This window comes from Anas platyrhynchos, chromosome 5 (genome assembly GCF_047663525.1).
Source record: "Anas platyrhynchos isolate ZD024472 breed Pekin duck chromosome 5, IASCAAS_PekinDuck_T2T, whole genome shotgun sequence".
NCBI lineage: Eukaryota > Metazoa > Chordata > Aves > Anseriformes > Anatidae > Anas > Anas platyrhynchos.
In genome coordinates, this window is record NC_092591.1 from 11,644,623 (window position 1) to 11,662,722 (window position 18,100).

An 18,100-nucleotide genomic window follows, 5' to 3' on the forward strand; every position below is an offset into this window, starting at 1 on the left:
CCAAGGTACTAGAGCAGTTTTCAGAGAGTAAAACAAGCCTCCAAACGCAAGTGTATCTATGCCACACTTGCACCTACCTTTCTGCTTCTAAAAAGCCTTACCAAGCTAGCAATGTCAAAAAAAAAAAAAAAAAAAAAAAAGTTGTTGGTCAAAGCCCTGAAGTTTAATTCCCATAGACAAAAATGGTTAGTTCCTCCTCTCCCACTTCCTGAACATGATCGCGACTCAAGTGTATTTGTATAGCAAAAAAAAGGTCAGAACCACCACTATTTTAAAACAGTAGCTACTGTTGTATTTTGAAAGATATTTGATCCTAATTTTGTAAACAGAATGAATGACTGAATCATCACTTGTTTCAGTATCTAGTGTTTTGATTTATGATTAAGTTTGGGACTGCATGTGATGAGTTTTAGCTCATGCAGAAAACTCGACTTCTTTAGACACACAAAGACTTCACAGGGAGGTGGCTACTGAATTTAGGTGTCTCCAAAATGAGTAGGTTATTAGCAGAGTTCTTTGGACTGAATGTTACATTTGTAACTCAATAGTCAGATATTGATCTTGGGCCTCTGGAAAAAGAAAATCCCCCCAGAAACAAACAAAACCAACTCCACTCCCATCCCTGCATCCCAAACCACCCAAACAGAAAACTGTAACAAGCAAAAAGCCTGAACAGATTTGTATTAGCATTCAAAACACAAAACAAAAAATCCCAACCAATCTCTCCCCCCCCCCCCCCAATTTGAAAGTCAAGCTTTATGTGAGCTATTACCTTAGTTCTTTTGGAGACTTTTGGGGGTTCCAAAGGGGAAAAAAAAAAAAAAGATCTTTTCTTATGTCCTTGCCATCTGACCACTCATCACCTACCCACACCATAATCCTTTATGGCTACTTTGTTTGAAGCCTGTCAATATAAGTGCTACATGGGAAAACGTTATACTATAAAATGTTTTTTTGTATGTGTGGACTGGAAATTTATCAATTTATTTTCAGTACCGATACCTATTCTAGAAGCTAAGTTTGCTTTTTCTATTGAACATATATTAGCCCCTATACCTTTATTAATAATATTCCCACAAAATTCCTGTTTTTTTTTTTTTTTTTTAGGATTAGGGTGTTTTGTGAAACTTCTGAAATTATTTTTTTCTTTAATTCACATAGCTAATTCTGCAAACTATAATCTGAACACACCCCCAAAGGCCCTGAGCTAAATTTAGTTTCATGATGAGCAAGTAAAATTCACATGTTCTTTATTTGTCCATATAATACACCACTTTTTTGTTGTTTTGTTTTAAAATTAGATAAAAGCATATTAAATGGCAGGTGTATGAAGTTCTTCAGAAACAATGCCAGAACAAAAAATTGAATTACAAAATGTTAAAAAATATGTAGGTACATTTGAACTTAACATTCCACTAACAGTGTTACAGAAATTGTCTAATGAAAAATAATTGTTCCACTTACCTATTTTTGCTGTTTCTAGGAACTTTTTATTCTGTACATAGGACGATTCTGTACAAAATATGAAGTCTACATTTTTATTACTTATTACCATAAAACAAGGTACAATGTATGTACAATATTAAAATGAAGCCATACTAAAGCCACACTAAAAAGACACTTGTAATATTACTTTTGACATTCCTGATGTACAGGTGTAATTTTGGAGAACAGGAAAAGGTGTCAAACATAGAACTTTATGAAGAACAACAGTCACCAAAATTCTACTTTTTTAAAATTTTTATTTTGGATATATTAGTTTTAGAATGGTTTAATAAAGGGTTATAAGTATATAAATATTGATAATAAACATCCTAAACCATTAGTGGTAATAGATTTGGAATGTGCCTAAACAAATGTCCAGTGGCCCAAACTTCAAATACGAATTTATGGTGAAATTTAAGTCTCTAAACATTTCCCTTTTTGGTGAGTGTTTATCTTCAATAAAGAACAGAAATTAAATCTAGACAGTGAAAGATGTTCTTATACGTTGAGCATCACACAATCAATCAAACATTGATATACATTTTTTTTTCCCTTGGGTAACATAAGAATAATTCCTTTCAGCAACCTCTTGCACAAACATACTGAACACCCAAAATCAAAGGTAACTGATAATCTACCAGCTAAAGATGGAAGTTCAAACAATGGTATATCAAAATACATAGACATTGCTTTACACAATTAAAAAAGCACCCTTTTTCCCTCAAAAGGAGAAGGCATCTTTAAACTTCTTTTAATATAGTTTATCCTAATGGTAAAGCATATTCTTTTTCAAGTTTTACAGGAAATGTTTTCAGACGCAGTGGACGTTCCACTTAAAGGTTGGGTTGGTCTTTAAATTTAGTTGTTGTAAGCCAATGTTTACCACCGACAATTTTCTTCCAATAGACAACGTAACAAATATTGGAAATTGTATGTTAAATGCAACCAACAAACAGCAGGCACTACATCTGCACAAGGTTACTATGAATGTCTGCTTTGCGCAATATTTTCATGGATGCAGGAGACGTTATACTTCCTTAAAAAATAAAACAAAACTATTTTTAAAGAAGCCACGTTTTTATCTCTTTATGCATCAAGACATTAAACATAGTTATATCATGTTACTGCCAGAGACAAAAGAAACTAACCACCCACTTAGAATAGCAGAACACATTTCAAACAGCTTGTAAGCAGGATAAGTAAGTCAAAATACTGGCCACCCTGAGAGAAATCAAATATTGAAGACAAAGCACTATATTTTAAAAGAGATTTTCCTCCCGTGCTTTTCCATCTACAACAAAAAGCTCATTACATGCAAGTAATCTTGTGGAATATATAGCAGCATTTGAAGATCATCAGCAATTCAGATGCATTTTCAGTTCACTTGTGAGGTGTATTTGCAGCAAATATGCTCTTTACAACTACAACAAAAAATATTTTCACGGTAAAATTATGGTCACTATCCCCTCAGCTCTTAGACTCTTAAAAAAGAAGCAGAATGGAATTCAAGGGTCTGTTCTTTTTCTCATTTTACTTAATTACACAAGCTTGTAATGTTTTGTTTCCTGAAAGGCTACGTTCATCTTTCAGATAAAAACTGATGCAGCTGAAATGACACACAATATCTGCCATGGAATACTGAACTCCTAGAGCCCAAGAAAAATGCTGAGTATTAAAAGCTCAGATAAGGGAGAAAACAGTGAAAGAGTATTTTATTGACTTGGAAAAAAAATTAAAATGAAATTTTATATTCAATCTATTCCCAGTCATCGTAAACAAATTTTCATTTTAGGAAAAATTCTTTTACCAGTTCTTATCTCAAATACTGGTGCCGTATTATATACTAGAGACTGGAAAATATGGCTTTAAATATACATAAAGTATTAGGACATGGAATATATAGATCTATATCTTTATCCTAAGTAAAGGAGAAAAAAATTACATAATTCTTAGAAAGAAATCATGATTGAGGATTGTCGTGAAAGTTATCAGTTTGTAAGCCATGTTTTATAGTATGAAAGAACAATTGTGTATTTTCAAAACTGCTGGTATATTACAAGACAGCAATAACGTGGAAACAACTATAAAGTTGAGAAATCCTACAAAAAGTTTATTAATTAAATCTGAAATAATTTTGCTTTTGAAAATACACATTTATCATCAGTACCAACGATTGGTCATTCATTTCTTTAGGTGGAAATAGTTCATAGAATGCTCTTCTCAAATATGAAGATAAAAAACTACGTTATCAGCTAGCTGGTACTATGATAACACCTCCAGGAAATTGTGTCCACTTGATTATAGTCAACCCGACATTCTGCATTTGGAATTGGGTAATTTACCATTGTTTGAACTACTAATCTTGAGCTGCATACTCTATTAAGTTATTGCCTACAGAACTGGGTTGAAGAAAGCTTTGACTTTGTGTGTAACTGATTGGTATGGCACAAAAAAGTAAGTTCTACTGTAGAACTGAGTCCAGAAAAAAAAACAAAAACAACTTTTCCTTCAAAATAATATTTCACTGTAAATAGTTTAATGCCCATCATGTGATATTAATTCATCAGCTCTGCAATGTGATTCCAAGGCTTTCATGGTATAGATATCCTGAGGCAGTTCTGACTTGCGTCGCACGAGAGGACGATCTTTTTTCTGATCTTTCTGTGCCTGAAATCAAAATGGAACAAAGTTAACCAAAAATATTAATTATTGAACAATTATTTTAAAATATTTCTTTCATATCAGAATGTTCACTTTCCTTTCAGGGACTGAAACAAAAAAGGATAAGAAAAAGTTTTTTACTGTCTCCTGTTTATTCCACCAGCTATCCAGTCTCAAGTCTTGAAACAATTTCTTTTTACTAAGAAAATACAATTAAAAAAAAAAAGAAACAAGAGCTGCTAGCATTTGTGTTACTACTATGATTGTCCCTTGATTATAACCTTCCTTAAAACAAAAAAGTCCTCTCCTTGTACTATTTTTCATTTTGTGTTTCTCTACATCCTAGATAAATGATCTTAGTTTCTTCCATGCTTGTTTACTTGCACCATTCACATATCTGAAAATTTAAGGTTCTCCTGTGTTAGAGTACTGATGCTCTGTCAAAACCAAACAATATTCCTGTCAAAGTATCATAAAACTGAATAATAATGCCTTCATACGGTCCTCATGTCCTTCTCATCTACCCTAATTCAGCTGTTAGATCACTGATGTTAATTCATGTTCTTTAACAAATTATCCTCAAAGTCTGAGCTGTCTGCATGAACGCAAACCTAACAAGATGACTGAGAAAGGAGACTGATTTTCTACAGATATTCTCATCCACCCCCCACACTCCTCCCTTCCCCATCTGTTACACTGCCCCATACATCCAAGCTCAGTTAGGTCTGCACTTTCTCACCCCATACAATTTCATTTAACCCATACAACTGCAATCTGCAAGTGGTGTCACCTCACATTTCTCCCCCTCTTTCTCAGGTACAGTGAACATTACATAATAAATCTGGCATGCTGCTGTTTGGTTCTTCTCACACAGAAAAGCAACCATTTATTCTCTTTTTTTCTTCCTTTGTTCCCCAACAGCCCTATAAAAGGGCTCAAAAACCAGAAAGGCCCATATAAAAACTGAGCAGCTTTTACTTTGCCTTTGTTTCACTAGCATGTTCACGAAGTTAGTAGTATGTGGTGGTCAAATTCAGCTTTACCAGAGTCCAGTATAGAAGCTGTAGTCCAGTACAGAAGAAAAGCTGTTCTACTTTCCTCAGCCATTCTAGCAGCACCTCTTCAATACTGACACTCTGCTATATTCCAAACCTCTGACAAAGCCTTATTTTCCCTGAAACTGGATAGATCTTGACATAGTTCTCACTTCTCAAGTTTGATTTTAAAAACACTAGATTTTGCTTTTGACTTTAAACTGGTAACTCTTGTGGATCGTTTTAACATCAATTTCTGATAGTACTTAGCAAGGGATATGTAGTTCTCTACAGTGTCCGCTCATAAATTTAAGAATCCTACCTGCATTTAGCCTGCTATCTACAGTGCCCTAAACCTTAATCAATCTTTTTCCCTCTCTAGCGAGCCACTTACCAATCCTCTTGCTTTATACTTCTCAGAGTTATCTCTAAGTTTCTGTTAATAATAACTCCTGCTTCAAAACATCCCATTAGCTCTGCTAAGACAGGATCTTTATCTTTGAAAAATCTCATTTACCTCTTGCACACTTTCTGAACATAGAAAAGCAGGAAAGCATGCACTTGGAGTGATGGTTAAAGAACACTTCAACAGCTCTAAACTAAGTTTTGGAATTTTATTTATTTTTACAGTTTGTTTCTTTTCCATTAGCTTCACTGCAATCCACTCCAGAAGTGGCTGTTTAAAAGCCAGCTGTCACAGAGCATAACTTTGAGGCATATATATGTGTGTGTATATATATAGATATACATGTATAATACACATATGTATTTGTGCATATATATGTATTTTTTAACTTCAATCTACTGGATGCAAAATGCCATATTTCTTATAATACATAAAATACGATAATACATAAATATAATTTTAATTAATTAATGAATTCTACAAAATTAATGTGGAACGTTACGCTCACCATATGCTTATTTTTATTAAATTCCTTGTCTGATACTTTTGTTAAACAGAATTTATCTCCTATCTCAGCCACTCATTGAGATCACTTCTCTAGTCTCAAAAATTGCTGGATATAGATTTATTCATACTACTGACATTCTACCAGACATCTTAGTGATATTGCAGTACTCCCTGTTATTTCACCATCTTCCATTAGCTCCTAGTTCAAATAGTTCTCCAAATGTCTAGTTTTAATGTCAGGACTCTTATTCCACTTAATTGAATATAAAAAAGTCCTGAAGATCACTAACCATAAGCTAATGACAATTGGAATGGCCTTCAGACTCTGCCTTTTACTAGGTAATGGAACATGACAGATGGTGGATTGAGGAAAACAGCCTATGTGTAGGCAAGGCAAGTTTTATGGTGGACACTTCATAAATTTTGTCAGAACATAGTAGCTTTAGCCAAAAAGAAGGCTCTGAATAACAGACAAAAGAAGCATCATTGTTAGAATCTGACTATTTTAAACATGATTTTTTTTAAATAAACAAAACTGGTATATAGAGAACACTGGATTTTAGCCATATTTTTAATTATCCTTAAAGCATAGCCTTTGTTTCTGCCATGACTCAGACAGCTGTTTCTAAGTTGAAAGGAAACAAAATATTTGCAGAACTATCTAAAGAGACCCATACAGCAGATCCACAGGCATAACTGTATATAATAATCTATTCCTTGCTGCTACAGTATCACTTTAAAGTAGCAGCTCTAATGAAGTTTATTACTTTAGGAGACAACAGTGAGAGATGAAAATGTAACTCAAATTCATTTATAGGATTAACCAAGTAAATAAAATTAAGAATAAATTATAAATCTGGCAGAGTTGCTAATTCAATTTGTAACGAGTGCTTTATTATTTTCACATAGCTTTACCTGACAAGCCTCTTCTTTCACTGTCTTTTTCAGCATCTGCAAATCTTCAATTAAAGGCCCATCTGTTTCCATTGCAACAGGACTGTTCATCAAACTCGTGTCACTATATGTTGGGTACTAATAAAATGCAAAGTGTTAAAATAGTCATTTTTAGTAGTAATACCTAAAAACTAAGCGTGATTTAGAGCACTTGAATGTTACAATTGAGATTAACTTCAATATCTTATGCTTCTAGGTACCAAGTAATAAATTTCCTCCCAAGTGCACATGAAAGATGGAGAAAAATGGAACTCCAATACTTTCATTTTGGCAGAAATGTCCTGTTGAAAAATACAGTCAGAATATGAAAAATATGTTTTATCTGAGACTGAATTTGAAAATATATTCAGATTTTGCCAGTATCGATGTTCTATTCTGGTAACTGAAACCCTATTTATACATTCTCTAGTGATTTATGAGCAGTGTAGCAACCTAAACACAATGATTTAACTTGCTGGTGCAATTTTATATTTGTAAAGAAAATATACTGTTAAAAACACAATTTGGCTAATACAGATGTAAAATAATTTCAAAATCAAATACTTGCTTAAGACAAAAAAGTTTGATAAAGCAGCCATTCAAGTATTTTGTGAATTAAAAAAAAGCTATGAAAACAGCTGTATAGTATCTAAAGTTTGCTGTAAACTAAATCAAAATACTGCAATCTCAATGGTTTATCAATAGCTTAAGTTCTATTTTAATTCAGATGAGATGTGGTCTTTAAACCAAAACTCATTTATGAACACACACGCACTTTCTCAACCATTTTTCTTCAAAAATATTTTAGTATCTAAGTGTACCCATAACATAATGCATGACACTGACAGCAAGGATTTAACAAATTATTTATCAAGATCTAAAAACCTTAAAATGTATTCTTGTGCCATGTAGAGTAAGGAATAGCTCTGAACGAGAATTGTCAGTAAATAGACAAAGTAAACATTAATAGAAATTCATGGTGGGAAGTGGAACTGCTAAAATCCATTACAGAGTATGCTAGAAGCACCTAGACACCTATGTCAATTCTTTATTCAGTGGAGCACTCAGTGTTCAAATTAATCATATTTTAATTGCTTGCAATTATCAGCTCTCTTCAAAACTACTATTCGGAATATAATGTATACAACGTTGTGCTTACCAGTTTCAGAAAATGTACTGAGTTACCAAGTTAATTGGGAAGAAAAGCAATTTTACTCTGCAGTACTGTACATTTTACTACCACAAGTCTACCCACTTCTTTAGTCAGACATGCCACCGTTTGTGCTAGCAAGTGACCGTGTATATCAAACACTCTTCAACCAGGGCTTTTGTATGGACTATCTGATTAGAGAATGTTCTGTCACTGAAAAACAAGTGCTACTTTCATTACACGTAGTTTTTAAATTCATTTAACTGATCTGTTGTCAATAGTGGTACCAAATGATTGGAACATTTTTTTTTTATTTGAGCACACTAATAGTAGTTCCCTGAGAAATGCCACAAGAGGAAATAAACATTTTTGAAATTCCTTCTCCTTTGAAAAAAAAGATGACCCCATAATTTGTTTTAAAATAGCACTGAGATCATAAAGTGTCCTGCTGCCATTCATATAGTACCATTACTCAATCTTCCACCACTTAAACTCTGAGTTGCAAAGACACAGTACAGTAAGTTTCTTGCTGCGAAGTAATTGAAACATTTTTTTCCTCATAGCAGCAAATCAGCATGGTTGAGATAAAGAAAAATGATCTTTCAGAAAAAAATAAATATAGCAGCATTCCCCAAGCAATGGGAGGGTGGGTAAGTGGGGGGAAAACCAGGTTGAACCATCCCATGATCTCAAAATAAGTAGTCTAAAGGAACCTTTCTTTATCAAAATTTCAATAATGTTAAGTTACTTTGACAAATGCCTGACAGGATGCTTTCCCTTTTAGCAAGAACCTGACGTGCAGGTCCATCAGAAGACCAGCCCATTGCAAACATGAAAACAAATGCAGCAGACAAGAATGTACAATATTACTTTAATCCATTTGACACAGAGGAAAACTGACCAGTCGTAACTCACAGTTTGCAGAAAGATCTCTTTTGTAATATATTGTTTGCAAAACAGCTTTTCAAGAGAAACCACTTATGGCATCTCTATATTTTCCATAATTTTGCACAATAACTTTTCAAACCGCAATACAGTATATTTCCTATTGTAAGAAAAGGAAAAAGTACTTCACATCATATTTTTCAGAAACTTTTTTTTCTTTTTAAATAATTACTTGCACAAGAGAAAGGTTACAAATTTTAAAAGTACTTTTATTGTATATCTTTCATAATACAATTAGTGAAATTGCTTTATTTCCATGATCAGTCAGACCTGTTTCCCCCGCTGATATTTAACAAAACTAAAGTATTTAAACATGAACATGTTATGTTAATCTTTTCTAAATACCTGGGGATTTGATTTGGCTAGATTTTCTATTTTAACCCATGCTTCTTCCCGTTCCTTCAATTTTAGCTTCTCTCTGAAAAAAAAAGTTTAAAAGCAAAAATAGCAAAAGCTTGGTGAATCTTGTATCACAACTTGCATACATTTTCTTAAATATGAAAAATTTCACCAGAACAAATTATTTGTCTATGCTTGTTTCAGCTTACCACTCAAAACACCACTTACTGTTGACAGGACAATTTGCATTATAGCAATACCCCATGATCTAAAAACAACATTAAAAGGAAACAAAACCAAGAACACCAATGCTCTCATGAAAGCAACAAACTGACTGACACCAGTTAGTCTTTAACTGTGTTAAAATGGTTACAACTCAAAAGTTTTGGTCTACGTGGAAGCATTTTAACTTTTGAATATATAAAAGGCAGGGATTCTTATTGTCAGCCCAACTGCTTTAGGTGATAATTTGAAATAAAACACCCAGGGATATTTTGTATTGAACACCAAAAAGAAGATAAAAGGTTTGATTCTTTATTCAGGAGTTGGACTTGATGATCTAAAGGGGTCCCTTCCAACTTGGGATATTCTATGGTTCTGTGATTTATGCCTGATGTAATTTAAATACTAAAAATTGTTTTTCCCCATTCTAATAGATAATCAACTTCATGCAGAGCCTAGAACACACATGTTTGCAATGTGGCAGAGTTTAAAAGGGCTTTTAGCTAAAGAGTGCTTGAAAAAGGCTTTCAGACTTCAAAATACTGATGATCCATACTTAAAAACAAGTCTACACACAATTTGTCTCCAACTTTTCATTAAGCTAAGTTTGGAGTGGGGTAGAAGAATGCCCATCCCATCTAAACTGTGGTGCAGTGAGGGATTTTATTTTGCTTTAATGTAACCCTTAATACTCTGCTTGCCTTTGGTCACATTCAAGTGAAACACCACAAAAAAAAACCCAAACAAACAACACAAACAATCAACCACCAACCAAACAGCAACAACAAAAAACCAACCCCTCAAAACAACCAAAAAAGCCAACAGGCCTAAAACAAAGAAGAAAGGAGAAAAGACTGCCTTCTGATTTAAAATTGATTCTACTTATTCGCTGTAAGTGAAGAGAGAAATGTATAGTCTTTGTTCTTTTAAAAACAAAAAAGTAGTGATCACATTTTGATATGTATTTTAAAAAATTTATACTATACTACAAGCTTATTTCTACTGAAATCGTAATAAACACCCTCAAAATTTGGGCAAGTTAATCCACATTAGAAATGTATATTACTTCCAGTATACTGTTTTAATATAGGTTTATAATTGGAAACATTACTTAAGGGAATCCTTGGTCACTTTGAAATTAAAAATGAAATTCAAATTGATGTATTTTCAATACTGTCTTTCTAACTATGCTCCCCAGTTTCTAAAATAAGCACTGAGTGATTAATAGATTTGACTTCTGGGACTCAAAATTATGTCCAGTGGGAAAAAGAAGAACAGAAGATAAGTGACATTATGATCATAAGATTTAGCCACGCTTTTGGGCATAAACCAGAAAAGTTCTAGCTTCCAATTCCCTGCCGTTTCACTGGCCTATGCAGGAATGCACTAAACTCATCAGGATTCTTCTGGCAAATAATGTATTACAAAAAAGTGACAACTTTGTCTTGGAGAATTTCTAGGAAAACATGCACATGTGCACACAATGCAATGCTGAAAATACACAAAAAGTGTTTTGGGAAGAACCGAGTGGTAACATGAGAGAAAACAACACTGGGTAAATAAAGCATGCTGAAGTAAGCATAGGATGTAAACTAAGCTGTTCAAGAGATCTTTTACACTGGGCTCCAGGATTAGCAGCATCTTTCTCCAAAAAATTACTTTTCATCAGGAAGATGGTGATTTGCAGCAAAGACTACATGAAGCACCCTATTCTGAAGATTTTAAAGAGTTCATATATGAGAAATTTCACCAAGTGAATTTTGAGACTTGTACTGTAATCAAACGGGCACAACTTCCCAGTAGAGAGACAGTTTTTCAGAGCTAAAGCACTCTGAACAAATTATTCAAGAACAGACAGACACACTGACATGAAAACTTACTTCAGTTTTTCTGCTTTAAATTGCTGTGTGCAGTCATCGAACAGTTTTTGGTTCATCTCCATGAAGAGTTTCAGAGCATTGTATATCAAGCCATGTATTGTCCTATAAGTAAAACTTCTGGTTGAAACTCAGAGTACTTTAAACTTTGAAATCTATTTTTTTTTTCTGGTCAACAGAAGCCAATAGCCTACATAACTGGAAAATTACATCATTTCAGGAAAAAAAACGGAAACAACACTAGTTAATGGAAGTTTCAGTTCACTCTCAGAAGGGCTAACATGAGTGCTAAAATTACCAGTTTACTTACTCTAGTACTAGTCACATATACTTTTGAAGCTTGAACTTCATTTTTAATACTATGTGTTATCAGAACAGAGGACTAGGTTTGAAATTTAGTAGCTGACACTAACCAAGCTACAGTTATTACAGAAAAATGCAAGATTGTATTAAAGTTATTAATACAAGTAACATACTGGCAACTGACAAATCAAAGGGACTACAAGGAGCCTAGAAAAGACATCATTCATTTTGAAAACTGCCACACAGCAACAGCACTTCAACAGTTATGCCAGGACTCTTTGGAAAAGCGTTAGAAATGTGATATGGAAAACAACAGAAAAAAATAATCAAAAAACCCCATGTGCCTTATGAAGCACTTACTTCTACAGAGTAATTTGCAATTCTAGTCTAATCTCTTACTGATTATTACAACCAAAGAAAGAAGCAATCAGTTAAGTGATTACTTTGTATCATGCATGTGAGTTGCAAGCGAGAGTGCAGCTGTACTGGGTAGCATGACTTTGCTCAGAACAAAATGACTGCATGGCCTTGAAAGCCAGAAAAATAACTGAAAATCTGTATTGACTATGTATAATTGCATCACTGAATCACAGCTATTAATAAGTACATTATTTGTTACTGCTTACAATCAGTGATAGTAATCAATCACTTTAACATCACTTTATCTTCCATTTCTTTTCCTATGTTTAGTGGCAGATTTATTAGGTATTTTTGGCCAAACCCTCATCAGTCCTCAGTTCATGGCCAGCACTAGACTGTGATACTTTTACCATCCCAGCAGTTGCACAACAGCTCAAACAAAGAGGCCCTTCACAATGGAACAGCTGCAGAAAGGAGCTGACCAGGACTGTTTTCATGCGTAAGTACTATGTTATTGTGGGAAAAAAAGTAAAAATAGTCAATGGAGAAAGAAAACAGAAAAAGGGGAAAAAAACAAGAACATTAAAAGAAAATAAAAGGCCTGATCTACAACATATTCCACTAGAATTTAGAAGAAATACAGATGAGCAAAGAGGTTAGATATCAGAAATCATAGCTTGTCTTTAGAAATATCTAAACTATGGATTAATGCCAAGTTTATACTAATACAGTGTCATGGATTTGATGTACTAAAACAGTTTTTCTTTAATGAAAAGAGGAAAAAACTATCCTCTTCTTCGTTTCTTAATATTTAATATTTTGACTACAGTGATCTCCTTATCCAGTAACTTTAACATCATAGAATAAACAGCTCAGAACATTTAAAACTATCAATTCAAAGGTAAGGTCTGAACCACTTTCAAGCCTAAACTAGACATAAAAGAAGGCAGAATTTGTACAAATGTTTCTTACTTGTTCCAATGTGTCTTTGAATTCCGGTACAAGGATGGAAACATGATGGGTAAAATCTTTGCTGCATTATCACTAATTAAACTCATAATATACTCATTATTCCAGTAGTATAATGCTCGCTCTGCCACCTAAGACAACATGGAAGAAAGGAACACTTCTTTAGACAATCCCTTAAAGAGCATGTAATAGAAACATTTGGCAAAAATAACTGAAAGGTAAGAAGAATTTCAACTGAGATTTGGATTTTTATATCATTGTCCTGGTTTTAGTTAGGACAGAGTTAATTTTCCTCCTAGTAGCTGGTAGGGTGCTATGTTTTGGCTTAGGATGAGAAGAGTACTGGTAACATGCTGATGTTTTAATTGTTGCAGAGCAGTGTTTATACAAAGCCAAGGACATTGCAGCTTCTCACTCTGTCCTGCCAGCGGGCAGGCTGGGGGTACAGCAAGAGCTGGGAGGGGACAGACCCAGGACAGCTGACCCAAACTGGCCAAAGGGGTATTCCATACCATCTGGAGTCATGCTAAACAATATATAGGGGTGGCTGGCTGGGGTGGGGGGGTCAGCTGCTTGGGGTTAGGCTGGGTGGTGAGCAGTTGCATTGTGCATCACGTGTTTCATACACATTATTATTAGTAATACTACTATCATCATTATTGTTATTATTATTTTCCAGTCTTAATATACTGTCTTTATCCCAACTAACAGGCTTCACTTTCCCATTTCTCTCCCCCATCCCAGAGAGGGAGGGGGGAAGGTGAGCAAACGGCTGTGTTGTATTTAGCTGCCGGCTGGGTTAAACCACAACAATCATGAACTGGAAGCTACTCATGGAAGGACAGAAAACCTGCTTTTTCTTTAACAGAAAATCTGAGCAGAGACATGTTTGCCCCCCAGAAAAAGAGTATCCATAGAACTCTATTATAATCAGTAAAATGCAAAAAGTATCTACTGAAAATGTTCAGGCACTTCTGAAAACACCAAGCTTTTAAAAGTGGTATGCTTAACGTCAGAGCTTAAGTGAATTAGCCAATATGAACTCATGCATTATGCTATTGAAAAGAAATAACGCTGGCATTTGGATACCCCATTTTTGCCAAAGTTGAAGACTTTTTGCAAGAAATAAAGTTAAGTATGGTGAACAGCATCAGTGAATAATACCAAGTTCACTCTATACAAATTCTCATCGGATTGTGCATTCAGGAAATACAGACCTGAAAGTGTGGACTAGACACACATTTGGCTAGCTGTCTGAAGAGAGGCTCCATTACTTTTACAAATTCAGATGGTTCGATAACATCTAAAATTTCTTCTAGTTCATTTAAAAACATGACTTCTTTTGGACTGTGAGTCTTTGGCCAGTATTTCAGCAGTGCCATTACAACCTGCAGAAGCAAAGTGAACACAGTTTTCATAAAAGTTGTCTAATCGCATATCATTAAGAAGTTCAATGTTTTAAACAGAACAAAACCCTCAAATTTCTTGTCCCACATGACAGTAGCAATCAGATATGGTTCAGTCACAGAAATAATAGCTGATAAGGCTAAAAACAATTTCTCAGAAGAGTTATACTGTTAAAAACTTGCTCAAAAATTATCCGAAGACTACAGAAAGTAACCTGACAGCTACCTCAACACGAATGTCAAAGTGCAAATTTGCTGATATATGATGGGGAAAAATTATCTGCCACTTAAGTGACAGCAGTTTTTAATCTCTTATTTCTTGGAGGAGTACTCCAAGGCTCAAGAAATTAAGCTCTATCACTATATTTTAAGGAAAGACTTACCATAAATACCCAGGCTGACAGGTGACTGACTACTCCAGGCAGATTACTGTTACACATTAAGTTTTATTTAATTGACTACATTACTATAATCACAGTCTTAAGGGGATCCATAAAATGTGATAGAAAAGGAAGCAATCTCTCAGAGGGCTCACAAGTATTCAGAAAGAATCTATACATCCGTGGGAAAGGCCTCTGAATTGAAAACCAAAAAAACTTTAATCTATTGAATATTTAAGTTGAAGAACTTAAGTCTGAAGAGTGATACCAGATTAGAAGTTAATATATTTAGCAATTGTACTTATTAATGGAGTTTTCAATTACATAATCACTTAAGTAACAAAAACATGCAAAATTATATTGAATGCATAATGAATACTATGCTATTAATAATATTCAAGTAAGACTTTTCTTTAAATAATATTTCAAAACACATTAAATATTTCAAAATGACTGGCATATCACTCCATTTTAGATATTTTTATAAGAAATTAGTATATTCTTGAAAGCACGTGTTTGTAAATGCTTTTGTTCTGTGGTTAAAGATTAAAAACAGAAGGCTTAGGACTCTAGTCACTAAAGGGACAGGATATTTGCATTCCCATGTCAGACAGTAATTTTAACTAGTGATGTTTTGATAAACTAAACCAATACAAACTGATGAAAAACTTGTGAATTAAAAAGTTACAATTCACATGTAAGCATATCTAACAATAAATGAACTGGTGTGTCAACAAGAGATACCTTTAATCTTTCCTTCTCTTGTTCTGCATTCTGACTTACTTTCCAGGAGCATGCAGGAAACTTTGTATTTCAATATATTTTTCTATGAAATTTAACTTTCATCTGGCAACTGTACCATTAAAATCTTATATTATACCTCTTTTTAAATCAATTTAACTATTTCAATAGATTCTTTGAAAAGTGTGCAACTTATGATTGCTTTTAGCTTGTCTGATTAATACTTACTAAAACATCCTGTATTTTAAATATGATACTCTGGGAGTAAAACTCAATGGAAGCACTTTCACCTGCATGATGCAATGTACTTTTGTGGAGACAAAACCATAGCACATACTTTTTGAAATTAAATTTTTAGTCACTGTACATACAGCAACCTAAAAAGCCGCATAAAGAACAAAAATATGACAGTGTTTGTCTAGTTCTAGATGTAGAACTGGAGAAAAAAGGCACAGAATTCTTGGAAAAAAGCACACAAGCAAAACCCCCAACAACCCTCTCCTAAAAAGCTTCTATACAGCTTTGATGTAGTTTAAGTTACAACAATCCATTAGCCTTTGTCTTAAGACACCAAACTTTCTCTCTTATTTAGGAAAAAAAGAGCATTCTTTATTTTCTGAAATGGATGATACTTTTATAAAAGTCCAGATTTTTTTTAAGCTTAAAAACTACACCTAAAATGTAACACAATCAATGAAATACTACCTCAATGAGAAATCAGTGTATGTTTATTGTATGTATCCATTTAATTGTCAGAGTAGATACTATGTCATTAATGAAGCCTTGGGAAATTTATGCAGATTTTATTTAATAAGATGTAAAAATGTCTTATTTGACAATTATGAGGGGAAACAAAGGGTTTTATTTTGTAATGACTGGAATTTTGGAAGGGGAACTTAGCACATGCATTACTCACCATGATTAAAAAATGTAAGCGTTATGTACCAATTTGGGATTAAAAAAAGGAAAATGAACTTGGATTTGTATTAGTTCAAATTCGTACTAGGAAATATGTAACATCCCAGTTGATATTTGGAAGAAAGCTAAGATTCCAAGATCTCATATGGCACAAATGTCAGATGTACAAGACGTGGTATTTTAAAGACTAGAAGCTCCAAGTAGAAGAGAATTCTTGCTCAGTTGTGCACTGCATTAAGATTCCGTTTCCATTTTACAATGGAAACAGTTATAATCTAATTCTATATCACTTTCGTTATTAGCAATCGTTTACAGATTGCAACTTAGTGATTAAATGTGTTGGCTTAGTGATGCAAAACCCTATATACTATTTAGGACAGTGAGTATTCATCTCTTCAGCTATGTGCAGCCAGACCAAAGTCTGTTTTTGTTTATGTTCCAAGCTGGTATTTGATTCAAAAGGAGTCAGGATCTGACTCAAAAGCCTTGCATCAGTACGTAGCTGTGTGCCAGAAATCTGTGCTCTAGCATATCATCAGCTTCTCAACACAACACAGTTCAGGCAAGCAAGCATCTGACTAAACTGCTTCTGCATCAACTGTCTCAGATATAATCAGCTAGAACAAAATAAGCACAATAAAATATCTGTTAACAAACAGAAGAGATAATTTTCAAGTTGCATTAACTCATTTTGAGGATTCCAAATGGTTGCTGGGAAAAAAAATCCACTTGATAGATCGAAATGATTAAATATTTGACTCTTCTGATTGAAAACAATTACCTATCAATACTTTATTCCCCAAACCTCCTTAAGCAGTCAACAGATGAAAGGGATATTAATGTTCCAAAAACATATTATAGCAAGATAAACTTACTGGTTCTGTAAGTGTGCTGTCCTTTTCTAAAAACTGAACTACACAGTACGCCAGCTAAAATAAAAGAAAATATTTTATTAACACTTGTGAAATTGAACACACTTTGAAATCAGCAGTATAACTGCAGAACACTACTGAATCCAGATAAAAACAACAGTTTTTCTGTAATTTTACAAGGTTATTTGGCAGACAATTTAAAAAAAACAAACAACAAAAGAGATAGCTGGGGAAAAATTGTTAAAGCATATGTACTCAAGTCTGTACTCATCTTCTAGGTTATAATAGGAACATAAACTTTCAACTGTTTAAAGACTTGTATACTGTCTCTTGAGAAAGCCAGAATTCACAGGAGGGGGAGAAAGGCTTGAACAGAAATTAACCATATTTATTCTTCTCTCATTATACAGTGGATCAGTGATCAGGATTGATAAATTGTTACCAGAAAACAAGGAGATACAAAAAGATAGGGTTAGTAAGACCGATTCTTTCTAATATGAATTAGGATACTAAAATGTTTCTTAATATACAAAGAGAAGATAGCAAAAACGGAGAAGAGACTACCAACAAGCAGTTACAAATCAGGGGAAGA

General features: G+C 33.8%; 1 protein-coding gene across 3 annotated transcripts in view; it reads right to left on the reverse strand.

Annotated features, from left to right (window-relative positions):
• Nucleotides 1-1,233: 1,233 nt before the first annotated feature.
• PPP2R5C (protein phosphatase 2 regulatory subunit B'gamma) overlaps nucleotides 1,234-18,100 on the reverse strand; it is an 81,743-nt gene continuing 64,876 nt past the window's right edge. For all 3 annotated transcript variants that reach the window (XM_027458159.3, XM_005020728.6, XM_027458161.3), the window contains 7 exons: nucleotides 17,512-17,565; nucleotides 14,409-14,579; nucleotides 13,195-13,322; nucleotides 11,563-11,664; nucleotides 9,467-9,539; nucleotides 7,009-7,125; nucleotides 1,234-4,152 (listed from right to left, as the gene is read on the reverse strand). In XM_027458159.3, coding sequence (XP_027313960.1) covers nucleotides 4,021-4,152; nucleotides 7,009-7,125; nucleotides 9,467-9,539; nucleotides 11,563-11,664; nucleotides 13,195-13,322; nucleotides 14,409-14,579; nucleotides 17,512-17,565 — 777 coding nt within the window. In that variant the 3' untranslated portion in view covers nucleotides 1,234-4,020. The remainder of the gene's footprint in view (nucleotides 4,153-7,008; nucleotides 7,126-9,466; nucleotides 9,540-11,562; nucleotides 11,665-13,194; nucleotides 13,323-14,408; nucleotides 14,580-17,511; nucleotides 17,566-18,100) is intronic.